The sequence below is a fragment of the Gymnoscopelus braueri genome, assembly GCF_963280865.1.
Source record: "Gymnoscopelus braueri genome assembly, chromosome: 6".
In the NCBI taxonomy this organism is placed as follows: domain Eukaryota; kingdom Metazoa; phylum Chordata; class Actinopteri; order Myctophiformes; family Myctophidae; genus Gymnoscopelus; species Gymnoscopelus braueri.
In genome coordinates, this window is record NC_137607.1 from 32,799,572 (window position 1) to 32,813,355 (window position 13,784).

At 40.2% G+C, this 13,784-nt stretch overlaps 1 protein-coding gene across 1 annotated transcript in view; it reads left to right on the forward strand.

Moving 5' to 3' along the window:
- Window positions 1-4,854: 4,854 nt before the first annotated feature.
- farp2 (FERM, RhoGEF and pleckstrin domain protein 2) overlaps window positions 4,855-13,784 on the forward strand; it is a 47,061-nt gene continuing 38,131 nt past the window's right edge. The window contains exons 1-2 of the mRNA XM_080429702.1: window positions 4,855-4,962; window positions 6,528-6,776. Coding sequence (XP_080285828.1) covers window positions 6,561-6,776 — 216 coding nt within the window. The 5' untranslated portion in view covers window positions 4,855-4,962; window positions 6,528-6,560. The remainder of the gene's footprint in view (window positions 4,963-6,527; window positions 6,777-13,784) is intronic.

Genomic DNA, 13,784 nt, shown 5'->3' on the forward strand with positions numbered 1-13,784 from the left:
AACGCATTTATTTTCGTAAATGAACGCCCTACTTGAACTTGATCATTCTACAGGGTCACACAAAAGCATAAAAAAATTATGCTTATTTAAATCCTGAAAAGTAACAGTTTTGGAACATACTGTATGAGGTTTCCACCCGACAGAGACCATATGATGTGTTGTGGTCTATGGATGACAATCAAGTGTCTAAAGTAACACTAGTCTCTGATCTGTGATGTCATCAACATGTTCATATGATGGGATGATTATGTTGTTATGAATAATATCTACAGTTTTTAGTTAATAACCAATAATTATAAATCCTATTATCACCTGTCTATTATCAATAATAATAGTAATGCTAAACATTATGTAATGTTTATAATTAATAATGGTAATGATTGTTTGTTACTGATGTTTATTATTATAATATTTTAGGTTCAGAGTTACATTTTCAAAATGATAAATATAACTGAAAAGCGGCAATTTGTCCTTTGACAGTTTCTGACAACTGTATTAAAGATAATTAACTGATTTTATGACCATCAGACCTTTCAATCATTTATGGTCAAATCTGTGCCAGGGCATGGCCTTCTTCAGCAATGCCATCCTCCCTACTGTTCAATTTATGGGGACATTTATGGGTTTTTTTCAACAGCATCATTAAACATATCCATCTAGTTTGTTGATGTTTGGACAAACTGTCATTCATTTATGGCCACATTTGCACCAGACCCATGAATGTGTTTCGAACTGGTGGCTACATCTATTTGTAGATTTAAAATACAATACCTGGTTCAACAGTGAAACACATCATAATTTAATGTATTTTCTGATTTGTGTTGCATTTGTAGTTTTACTACAGTATATCATGTATCAGACTAATGTACCAATAATACTGTATTTACTGTATACTTTTTTTCATTCTTTTCATGTAATTATACCCAGAACATTAACACAAACATGTGGTTAAAAACGTTGATCCTACTTATGAAAATGACTGATTTACATACTGATATCCTGTCCTGCAGTAGAAAAGAACGTGAAGAATAAATAAATAACTGTAGTGAAATGCATGAATACACTTAAAGGGATAGATAAGGAGAAGGATGGAATATAACAGGAAAACAAGACACTCAACTAAAATGATAGAGAGCCATCCTGTAGAGATGATTTAACTGTACTATGGTCTACTGGTGCATTGAAACTGGGATAGACTCCTGCATTCTGACTTACTGTTGTGGAGTCCCAGTACCATCCCCACATACTGAAATCAGGAATATGCTAATGACAACCATGGAGAGAAAATAGCAGTCAGGAGGATGAGACTAGCCGGTCACTGCCATCATCACCACCAAAAAGCTACCGTGTACTGTGGGAACCAACACACAGGCATCGATCAAAAGGACGTCCCACCACTACCTACCAAAGCCAGTGACTTCTGGGGACCAAGAGCATTGCAGATCTCATGAACAGGAATGTCCTAGTAGTTCTTTCCACAGCCGAAGCCAATCCAGAGCTCTGTGATGTTTAATGTATCAAAGAAGTAGATTGCAAGAACTACAACATCGGTGTCAACTGTACGGACAAATGCCTTTTTATTGGTTCCAGCATGGGCCAGGTGCAGAACCATTCTTGTCTGCTTCAGGATGATTACAAAGCTGAAGTGCAGATAAGTCAAAGTACCTGGGTAGCTTGACAAATGACATCTTCCTTGTGTCTTTTATGACTTTTATAAAAAATATAACTTAAAAAGTGCCACTGTTGACATACTTGCAGAAGAAAGTATTACGTAGGTGTGCACATTGCCATCTTTGTGTGTGTGTGTGTGTGTGTGTGTGTGTGTGTGTGTGTGTGTGTGTGTGTGTGTGTGTGTGTGTGTGTGTGTGTGTGTGTGTGTGTGTGTGTGTGTGTGTGTGTGTGTGTGTGTGTGTGTGTGTGTGTGTGTGTGTGTGTGTGTGCGCGTGCGTGCGTGCGTGCGTGCGTGCGTGTGTGTGTGTGTTCCGATTCTGATATACAACATGTTCAAATTCTAAGCACTGCTGATCCGTGTGAGAGCATTTAAAATTGTGTCTATATATTGTCTTTTAGCTGTATCAATATGATTCTTCTCTACTCTATTGTTCTATATTATCAATTAAATGAGAGGCCAAGGAATGCAACAGGAAATGTGGAAAATTCAATATATGCAACAAGCCATAGAAACAGAATGGATTGAACTTGAGAGAAAGGAGCCTGTACATTTAACAAATGAGCATTCTAAACAGCTGAGCAAAGTGCTGAGGGATTGTGGATATTGTATCTCTGTATTGTGTTGCTTATAATGCAGATTTCAAACTTGTGTCAAAAATTCAGTTATCTTGACAAAGGTTTGCAATGGTTTGTACTTAGTGGTACTAATTAGGCTTTTGCATTTTATCACCATAGCGACAATGTGGTTAGTCGGCTTCATATTCCGACAGTGGATGTCGGGGGTGCTCTTCTACCACTGTAAGAAGTTAACTTTAAGCCTACAATATAAAATAAGCTACGTAAGAAAAATAAGAGTATATTTTATTTTACACAATTGGAAACGTGTACAGGTTTTATTTTGACATCCGCCAAGTGGAAGTAGATTAAATGGACCGAGGGGTCTCCGACTGAGGACTGAGGGCCCCCTTGGCTCCAGATTCAGGGCCCCTGGCCCTGTGCATATAATCCGTCCCTGGCTACCCACACAGATAGACCCAAGATCAGTCCAAGTAGGCCATTGAATGCAACCAGGTTGTACAGGCTAGCTGGAGGCTTAAACAAAACAAACTAAGTTCACATGCAGTCAATAACCATGATACAGCTCAAATAACACGAAGAAACAAACATACCTGCACTGGTAACTGTTTAAAGCCAAAGCCGGCCCAACAGGAGAGCTTTGACAGAAGCCATGGAGAGAAAAGTCAGTGGAGATGCTCACTTGTGTGTTTTGTAATGCTTGTGTGACCTGGACAAACAGGCGAGGTCACAGCACTACAAAACCAACGGTTTGAAAATCAGTTGAATGTCCTTCATTAAATCCCTGTTCTGATTGGTTGCTATTTGCCCCTAACGTGGACAGAGGTGAGAGCCCGGTCATCGCTGCTTGCAGCTTTAATTATGTGTTGTTGTTGTTGTTGTTGTTGTTGTTGTTGTTGTTGTTATTGGTGTTGTTGTTGTTGTTGTTGTTGTTGTTGTTGTTGTTGTTGTTGTTGTTGTTCTTGGTTGAGGGCTGGAATTCAACTGGAATGCATTCAATATGTTTGTATTTATTTTATAGAGGCAAATCATTTTACACAAAAAACAGGAGAGGGCGCTGTTTTACAAGCTAACATAAATCTTGGGTTATTTACACTAGGCCTCTCGACACAGTCTAAATCCGATATATTATAACTCTATGGTCTAAACACACAACATTATGAAGCTGTTGTAAGCTGCGGATAGTGCAATAAATAAATAAACACATTGATGAATACAAATGACTTTAGTCACATATAATTTGCATGAACGCAACAGGCGAAGTACAAGTAGTAGCCTATATGATCACCTTTGTTACGTTATTATCCTTAACCACCCCTGACACAACAACCTTAAGACCCAACCAAAACAAACAAGCAAACAAACAAACAAACAAACAAACAAACAAACAAACAAACAAACAACAACAACAAAAAAACAAATACATTAAGTTGTTTAATAGTTGGTTAAAAAGTCACACACGTATTGTTTTCCTCTGTGTTCAAAGAAATGTGCGTGAATGTAAATTTAGATTTAATAGCTACAACAACCCGGTGAAAATGTGATATTATGTCCTCAGCTCAGATCAGAATAAGATTATGCATTGTAGGGATCTGCATGGTAGTGGTGGAAAAAGTACTTACATTTTAAGTATCAATGCTGGTTATGCTGCAATGTAGAAATACTCTGACTGTTACAAAAAGTTCGGAATTCAAAATCTACTTGAGTAAAAGTACAACAGTATTGCCATAAAAATGTGCTTAAAGTACCAAAAGTAGAAAGTACATTATGCAGAATGTCCCATTTCACAATTTTTCATGACCATTGTGAGCTTAGAGATCGGCTATTTTCAAAAGGCCGAAATGTACGTATAGGGCAGAAGTAACTAAAGTTGTCAAATAATTGTTGTGGAGTAAAAAGTTCAACATTTGCCTCTGAGAAGTAGTGCTAGTGGAGTATAAGTAAAAGTATAGAAAATTGGAAGAAAAAAAAAATCCAGACTTTTACTTATTTCTACACTGACTGCAGTATTGATACTTTTACTTTAGTAAGAAATGTGAGCACTTTTTCCACCACTGTCCATATTAAGCAAGGTAAATCTCCATTCCCCTGTACAATCCGGGGCCATTTGAACCAATGGTGAGGCTGTAGGAGTTGCATTTACAATCATTACCCAGCGACAAACTAGTCTCAGTGCGCACTCACCAGCGTTGCCATGTCCGCTTATTATAAGCGACTTTGTTTTTCTGTAAAGTTGCTTGTAAAAATTGGTGGTTGTTGTGGGTTGCGGTTTTTTGGGCTGGTTTCTAAAGTGTACTTGCTTATTTAGGCTTGCTCTCAAATGTTTTAATTATTAGTGGTTCTCAAATATTTTCATGAAAATATTTTGTGCCACAGGGAGCATTTTGTTACTTGTTACTGTTAGAATGTAAAAAAAAAAAAAAATCCAAATATTCCATATTTTATTGCAAGAGTTTTTTTTTAAATAGCAGATCTACAAGCTCAGAACGCGTCGCATCGCGAGGCGTTGTGAGCTTGGAGATCGGCTATTTTCAAATAGCCAATGGTAAAGTGCTTCTTTTGGGTTTGTTTTCCTAGACCTCGTTGCTCATTTCTCTCGCTAAACCTGGCAACACTGCCGCACTCACTCATTCGGAGACGACCATGGATCAGAGTGGATCAGTAGTACTTTTCGATGGTACGAAGTTTTAGTACTTTGTTTCGAGGCAAACAAAGGTAAGATTTACTTTATTGCCATTTCGGATAATAATAGCGTCCAGCTTTTCTGGAGATAAGAACAAGGTTAATATTTAAGATTGTAAACGCAGTGCTTCTCTTCGATAGTCTTAGTTAAATGTCCTTTATTTTTGATTTTTTCCCCCCCCCCTTCTTTCTGTCCCTAAACAAGTTATGTCCATGCCTGCTTTAGGATTGGTTTAGATTACTTTAATTGTATTTTAAGTAATCGTTGCCGTATATAATCGCAACCGTAAACTCTCATAATGGCCCAGCTGCAGTAGGCTAACGATTAGGGCCTGCACGCAAGTTCCAACTTAATGTGCTCATTTCTTTCTATTCTTTTACGTCACTTTGGTCAATTATACTTTATAGTCTGCTTTTGAAAGTTTCTGTGCATACTTTAAACACTGCCTGCTTTTAAAATCTGAAATGACGTCTTGAAAATAATAAGCAAGCACTTTGTTGTACGCATGAAGCTGAATGAGCTTCACATGCTCACGAACTTGAGACTTTCAAGGTAGCCTGTATGTTACGAGTAAAGGACTTTTGAAGTTTAATGCAGTGGTCTTCAACCTTTTTTCATGCCATGGACCCCTAAATTGATATACATTTGGATGCGGACCCCCACCTGAAAATGTTTTGTGCCAGGGACCCCCAGAAGCAAAGATTTGAGTTAAAAATGTTTTAAAAAACGCTTTAAATATTATATATATATTCAAAGATATGCACATATTTTCACGATTTTTTTCAAAAATGGCAGATCTACAAGCTCATAGCGCGGCACTAAGCTTGTATATCTGCTATTTTTGAATAGCCAAAGCTAAGTGGTTAAAAATGATTGTGACAATATGTTAACTAATTTTTCTGGTGACCCCCTGGTACCCCCCCCAAGGACCACTGGTGGTCCCCAGACCACTGGTTGAAAAACACTGATTTAATACGTTGATGCACAGACAGCACGTTAAACAACAGGGCTCCCTTTGACTACCATGATCAGAATAAAACGTAATTTTAGCAGATTTTTAAACAGATTCCCAGTGGTGGGAGAAGTACTCAAATGTTTTACTTAAGTGAAAGTATCAATACCGCAATGTAGAAATACTCAGTTACAAGTAAAAGTCTGGAATTCGAAATCGACTCGAGTAAAAAGTATTGTATCAAAATGTACTTAAAGTACCAAAAGTAGAAAGTACTCATTATGCAGAATTTCCCATTGCACAAGTTTTCAAATGCATAAGATGTATAAAAATCATTTGAAAATATATTTTCAAATAGCCAAAGTATAGGCTTAAGTGGTTTTACAAAAACAAAAGTTTTCCTATCATTGTAGTGGAGTAAAAGTACAATATTTGCCTCTGAGATGTAGTGGAGTAAGAGTATAGACATTTTGACATACTCAATTAAAGTAAAAAAATACCTCAAAATTGTACTTAAGTAGTACAGTACTTGAGTAAATGTATTTAGTTACTTTCCACCACTGAATGTTAGCTAATAGATTCCTCTATGTTGTTATACCCTTGAAAATTGAAAATGATTTCTCATTATCTCCCCTGTGTTTGCAGGAGTGAGGTGTTTTACTGCTGCTTTGAGCAGTAATGGGGGAGACTGAGGGGTTGTACAGGGTCATTCAAACCCCTGGCACACGGCTGGGGGCCCAATTCAATGCTGGCATCAGTACCCTGGAGCCCGGTCAGAGCCTCAGTGTCAACATGGCGACTAGTGGGGGCAAAAGCCATCATGTGAGAGGTGGACTAGGACTACAAATCCGTGTGCTGGGGCTGGATGACACCCAAGAGTTCTATGACGTTGAGGTAGGTTTATTTTCAATTAAACATAATAATTGTACCATGATGACAGCCCCACTACTGTACTCCCTGTGCAGTTTATATCTGATCCTTCTTTCTGTTGTTATGAGGAGACATCTAGTATCTTGAACAGAGAGAGGACACATCATTTTGGTCCCTTAGCAACCCTGCTTGCGTGTGGCTTGGGCTTGTGACAGCTGTCACATGGCTTTGGTGCTGAAATCCCTTCCTCCTTAAGGCTTCTTACCCGGCAACCTAGTGCTACTCACCAGGCCACACTTCATTTGTTTTCAGGCAATGCTCTGTGCTCAGAACCAATGTAGTATCCCCCTACCAATGTCTGACCATTTCGGATATTGAGAAACGGATGATATGCTGGCATCCAGGGTTAAACCTTGCTTTATTTATTTTTTCTTTGTTTGTTTAACAGTAATTTAATTGTTAGTTTGTTCCCTTAGCAGAGAATGGCTCCAGTTGGAGCATTATTACCTATTGTCTAGCCTCTTTTTGAAGTCTGTTGTAATGTCCTTTCCATCGTGTATGTAACTTAAGGCGTGATGAAAGGGGCCGACAGGACACAGCCTGTCTGAGCCCAACATTATAGCTGTGGTTTGGTTTATGTGGCCCCGGGCTGTACTGAGGCCATCATCTTTGCCACCACAGCAACCAAAGTCTTATGTCCACCCCATGTCCTGCTCTCTTCCAACTCTCTTGACCGAAACATCAGCAGAGGATTCTCTTAAATACTCCCCTGTAGCATGCCGTCCTAGAACCTTTTTTACCGACCCATTTGTGAAAAAGCAATACTTAACCACTTAAACCCTATTCTTTGTTGACCAGATTCTCAAGGGCTCGCTCTATACAAGCCCCCCTCCTGTTTTTGCTCTATAGTAAATAAATGTATATTTGCCAAAAAATAGGTGAGGTTGTACTCACAACGTGTTATGTTGCGATGCGTTGAGAGATTGTAGAGTGGCTATTTTTGCCCCATCTTATCTTAGCCCCAGAATAGGGATGCGAGGGTTCTTAAACTGCATTTAAGGGAACGAATTCAGGGCTTATTGTTGGCCAACATTCCCCCCCTGTAATAGCTTTTAAAAACAAATTGCACTTGCCGAAGATTTGCGGCTGCTTTTGGAATGACATGAAAATAAGAGGGCAACGTTGATCCCTTAGGTCTTCGTTTAGAAAAAACTGTAGCTCCACATCTGTCTGTGTGTGTACTTCCTTAGCTGTTGCCGGAGTCATTCACAAGACCAATAGGAAGTAATGAGGAAGGCACTATATCAGAGCAGGTTTCCTGCCTTCTCTAGTGGGACAAATGCATCCCAACTGTAGTTTCCGCATTAAATAAACACTTAAGGAGACACTGAGAAATGGGTGCAGTGGTTTTTAATTTAACTCTGTAATAAAACGGGGCATGTAGGTTACTATTCTGTGAGAATAGTTTAGTGTTGATACAAGAACTGCTCTGGCCTAAATCCCTCTGTAGCCACAACAATAGTGGTTCTGACAGCTGTAGTTTGGGAGCACTGCTGACTCTGCACTGTCTACAGACATTTCATAATCTTATGCACCATATGTCGTCTTGAAGTCTCATGCTAATGGTCCTTGACAGTCACGCATTTTAATTTGTGTGGAAGTGGGTCTCTGTGTGCCGTTAAAGGGGGAGGGGGGTATAGTAAACCCTATGTACTTTGACCGGGGTCTCCCAGGGATCTATACTTACTTGGTCCACTCCTTTTTCCCCCCTCTACAGTCTCTTTGCCAAAAATAGCCGATCTACAAGCTGTACAAGCTTGTGCGAGAAGAATAGGAAAATATCTGCTATTATGACATGCACAGAATAGGGACACTATAGGGTTCATGTGGTTAAGAATCCACACTAGTTGAAAAAGAATTGTTCACTTCAAAGTAAGCTCTGCTTGTGAAGATGATAGCGGTGACAGGCGGAAATGAATGGCCGCGTGGGGGGGTTGGGGGGGGGGCACCTCGTCACTGTGCAGGCAGACTTCAGTTTGCCAACAGCAAGATGGTGTCTGAGAAGCTCTGTTGTTCACCACTGCCTGCTTTATGTTGCTGTTAATTCAGTCTGAAGAGTTGTGGCCTGGCAAGGGAGAACAAGCTTTTATCTGTTTATTTACACACTGGGTTGCAGAGCTGAACACAGACAATATCGACAGTTAAAAGAAGACAGGTTTTTCATACTTGTACTTTAAAAGAAGTTTGACTGTTCCTTGCCAGCTCGTGGAACATTCTCCATTTATCGGTTAGGTTGGACTGTCTGAGTTTACTTTGGATTACTTAAAAAAACAAAATACTGCTTGTTTCTTTCTGCTTGCTTTTGTATTTTGCATAGACCATCATGATCACTTATGTATAGGAAAAAAATACAAGCAATAGCCTACTTCATTTTCCTCTGGCTTGTAATTTAATCTTTTTTTGCTGTGCCGTGAACACTGTATGCAAAAATAGACACAAAATTGCAGTGTTGAATGCTGCCGATGGTTTGTGGCCAACGTGGAACTGCCTCCCCCCATTTTTAGACTCTTGGTCTTGTTTTTAGTGTGTCGTGGTTTTTTGGGTCGCCCAAGGCATTTACCTTGCACTCTGGTTCACAACCTTTACCTTTCTTGCCCTGTCTTTCTGGTCATGCTCCACTGCATATTGTCTAATGAAGAAGCAGAAATAGGCCTCACAAAAAAAGAAAATACATGGGAGAATGTCTTCTGTCCTCACATACACACAAACTGGTTGTCTGTGTTGGGACAATTGATCTTTTTTAGATACAGATACTGTAAATGAATGACACTCACAGCAGGCCACAGGTCACATTACGTGGTTTTGTTGCTGTGCGTTTTTTTTAAATTGTGAACCACTGAAAACAAATCGGATCACGCCGTGCTTTGATGTGTCGAGCCGTCATCTGTTGCAGGTAGCTGGCATGAGCGTCATCAACAGCAAACGTTATTTGCCTGTGTGGCTCTTGTGTCTCCAGGACCCTCCCACATCCCCGGCACAGGAGAAAGCTCAGCCTTGTGGTTTCAGGGCAGGGAAACACAGGCCCCTTTTATCCTGCATGGCCAGCCCCTCTGCTGGCCTTCGCGTCCATGCTCCAAAACGCGCAAAAGCCTGAGCGAGGGTGGGATCTGGAACCTAGCAGTGTGAGAATGTGGTACAGTATAGGGCACCGGTGGGAGGGGATCCGAGCCGGCCCAGGCCAGGCTTTGCTCGGCGTTGGCAAACAAGCACATAAATAGCAAGGTTGACAACCGAGGGGGTTGGGGGTAGGAGGGGGATGGCGGGGGCATAGAGGGACAGCCTCCAGTGTTTAAAAGAGCAGCTCAGAGAAAGCAGTTGTGTCCAGTGAGTGGAGTTTGAGCCTGCCTGAGTGCTTGGAGGGGGGAAGGGCACTGCTCAGGAGTGAAGACCCACAGGAAGTTATGCCCGAGAATTTCAAAGACCGGCTTTATGCTGAAAAACCTATCATGGTTGCAGGGAGTCGTGGATGACAGGAAAACACCGGGTGACTTAGGATATCGGTTTCAAATGTGTTCTCACATTCTACAGATAGAATTGGATGAAGAACCAGTTTAAGGGCACGGCCCCACCGCACTTTTATTTTACCTCTGGGGCGGAATCTGCCAATGCTTTGTCAATGCAAATGCGTGGATTCTTGGAAAAAATCCGCAAGACCATGAATCCACGCATTTGCATTAACAAAGCATTGGCAGATTCCGCCCCAGAGGTAAAATAAAAGTGCGGTGGGGCCGTGCCCTAACAGTGCAAAGCAAGGAAGTGATGTTTAAAGATGTGTTTCTTCCACGTTTTTAGACCAGGTATTAGAGCAGTAAACTGTGCACAGGTAGAAAATTCCAAGTTTTAGTTTTTCAATTAAACAAAAGTTATTCACTGTTCACTGTTATATTTTTTCACAATGATCATTCCACATAAATGTGTTTTTTGACTTTTCTAAAGATTATTATACCCTATCTTTATTAGCGAGTGTCTGCCCCCGAAACTCATGTCAAAATGACGTAGACACAGGAAATGTATTTATGTATTTTAACTTAAAAGGAGTAGTTTGCCCCAAAAAATACATATTTTCTATCAATTACACACTCCATGAAGCTTTTGGATTATTTATTTTTTTGTCACATTTCTAAGCCAATAATAATTCAAGGCTTCAAGGTGTTTTTTGGGTGAACTACTCCTTTAATAAATACCATTTCTGACGTCATGTTATTGCGTTCTAAAATATCCTCGGGCACTAGCACTCTAAAGCAGTGGTTCCCAAACGTTTTAGCTCGAGACTCAAAAGAGACATTTTATGTCTCTCCAGGACCCAAACGAGTGAAAATAGCAGATCTACAAGCTCACAACACGTAGCGATGCGTTCCATAACGGACAACTGCTGAAATAACTGTGACGTCAGCAGAGAGAGGCATCACCAAAATGACTTAACATGAATGTTGTTGCACAGTATGACTTTAAGCATGTTTTTTATTTTTATGAGACAAGGGACAATCAGGAACAAGTAATGTCATTCATGATTTACATTTTTAAAAAAAAGAAAACCAACCTGAACAACAGGTTGATGGCAGCATTTGGCTGATTTCTGAAGTGATGCCGGTCACCACCAGACACACTTCCAGGAACTGGCTGGCATTAGGACTCTGGGGCTTATGCATGCTGTGGAATATACAGTACATGCTTCTAAGAAACTATTCCTGCAATAGCAGCAGTTCAAGTGTTAATCTGTAGTTCTGTGGCATGCTGCTCGTGTTCCTAATTACAACCACTGTAGCTCAGCTGTCAACCCTGCCCAGGCCTCCCACCCTACATCACTCTGTAGGTTGAAAGTAAACACTGGCTAGGCCTAGAGACGCACGACTCAGAAACGAGCTCTCATTCGGATTTAACAAAGCAGCACAGAATAATCGAGAGTAGAGACGAGAGAGTTGTTTTGTCTCGCTTTCTCACGCTGTCAGATCAGATCTAATGCTCCTAAGCCATGGGGTAATTGTCAAATGGTTCAGAAAGAGGTACTGTGTTCATGCATGGCCGCCAGGCTGATGTTGACAAGTATCTGGGTGACACAGCAGACGTGACCAGAGCAGAAGGCCCACCTGAACACCTGATCCTGATTACGGTTACCCAGTGCGTTATCTGCTGACAAACTCTCCGGCCAGCTGTCCCATCAGGGTGCGCCGCTTCCAACGGGTAGCGTAAAGCAAACAGCACTATAGGGCTGCAACTATTATTGTCTTAGCAATTATTCTTTGAATTACATTTTTTATTAATCGAGTAATTTATTTGTTTTCCCTTTTTAGAATCCTTTATTTTGTATTTATCAGTGAATCGACACGAATAAATATCACTTATTTCTTTTTACAAAATCTATATTTTCTTATTTTTTTCCTTCTTTAAATCGATTATTTTTAATAAAATGTATTTGCTATAATAGATTAAATCGATTAGTTTGCTCTAAACCAGTGTATATCAACCCTGGCAAACGTCCCAATTTTGGGCCGGGGCTACTGCTGAGGTGTGCCGCGCCGTTTGAAGAAGGTTTGAAAAAATATAATTTTGAGAAACAATAATAATAATCAGGCATGCAAACAGCCCCGAGGTGAAAAGGGTGACAACATGCTGTTTTTTTCGGGTCAGGTGTCACACTATTGCCCTATTTGGATTAAAAACGGCTAGTGGAAGCTGAAAAGCTACAAGAATAATGAATAATGCAAAAACACAAATATTTGTTTGCATTTGCTTTTTTTCTCCCCCATATATTTTCATGATAAAAAAAGTGCGTATCGTATCGAAATCGTATCGAAGTTGTGTGCCCAATATCGTATCGTATCGTTTCGTGATCGGCACACCCCTAGTGTGTGTATATAGATATACCGTATGTATATATATATAATTATATATATATATATATATATATACCGTAAATATATATATATATAATTATATATATATATATATATATATACCGTATATCTAGGTGTGCCCTGGGATTTTTTGGCTATGCCAGGTGTGCCTTGGCACAAAAAAGGTTGATAAACACTGCTCTAAACAATACTGACCCATATCGATGAGACGGCGCCATTAAAGCCCAAAGGGGAGCCTTTGAACTTTGAATTGTCAACTTGTTTTCAGTCTTGTGAAAGTAGCTGCTGTGGCACGGAGCTGTAAAATGTAATGTCAATGAGAAATCTCAGCCTGGTGCCAAGAGCACAACAATGTACATCCTGCTGTGTCAAACACAAGCCCCGACACGGCCCTGCCATCAATAGGATGTTCTGCTTGTTGCCTGCCGTTCACTGTTGGGCAATAAAATCAGCTTTTTTGGCAAACAACGCTCAACCAGTCATGCAAGACACAAGCTCACTCTGGCACGAATTTAGACCAGGTCATATTTGGATAAATCCTGTTTGTTTTTGTTTTCTTTTTTTCTCAGTGCCCAAGTAAACAGACTAGTAGAGTAGTCTTCTCACATAGCTGGGTGCTTGTCCAAAACACGCAATCCTAGCCCCCATTCTCCTGAAGAGGATGTGCCCGCCAGAGAAACATCTGCTTGTCATAATCCCTGGGGCTTGATTAAGTGACCCACTGACCTGCCTTTTAATGGCAGAACTCACAGATAAGAGAGATTTCTTCTGTGTACCATAAATGGGTGGGAACTGGGAAGAACGTGTGAATTCTCTGTCCACTTCACCAGTGTGCATGAACTGAAATGACCAGACATAAACTCAATTCCACACCAGAATGGATTCAAACAATTTAGTTTGGCTACTGCCAACAAAGCAGGGAACAAAATCGGCACCTGCCAACCTCCAATAAAGTGTAGATTTGCGCTTTGGCTAGTAAATTAAAGGTGCAGTAAGTGAAAAGTTGTTATGACAAAGGTTTTTTCTTTCATTTTTTTTAAAAAGTTGAAGCGCTACAGTATATTCTGATCGTAATCACTGCTATGGAGTGGTTGCTCTTTTATAAACGGTATATATA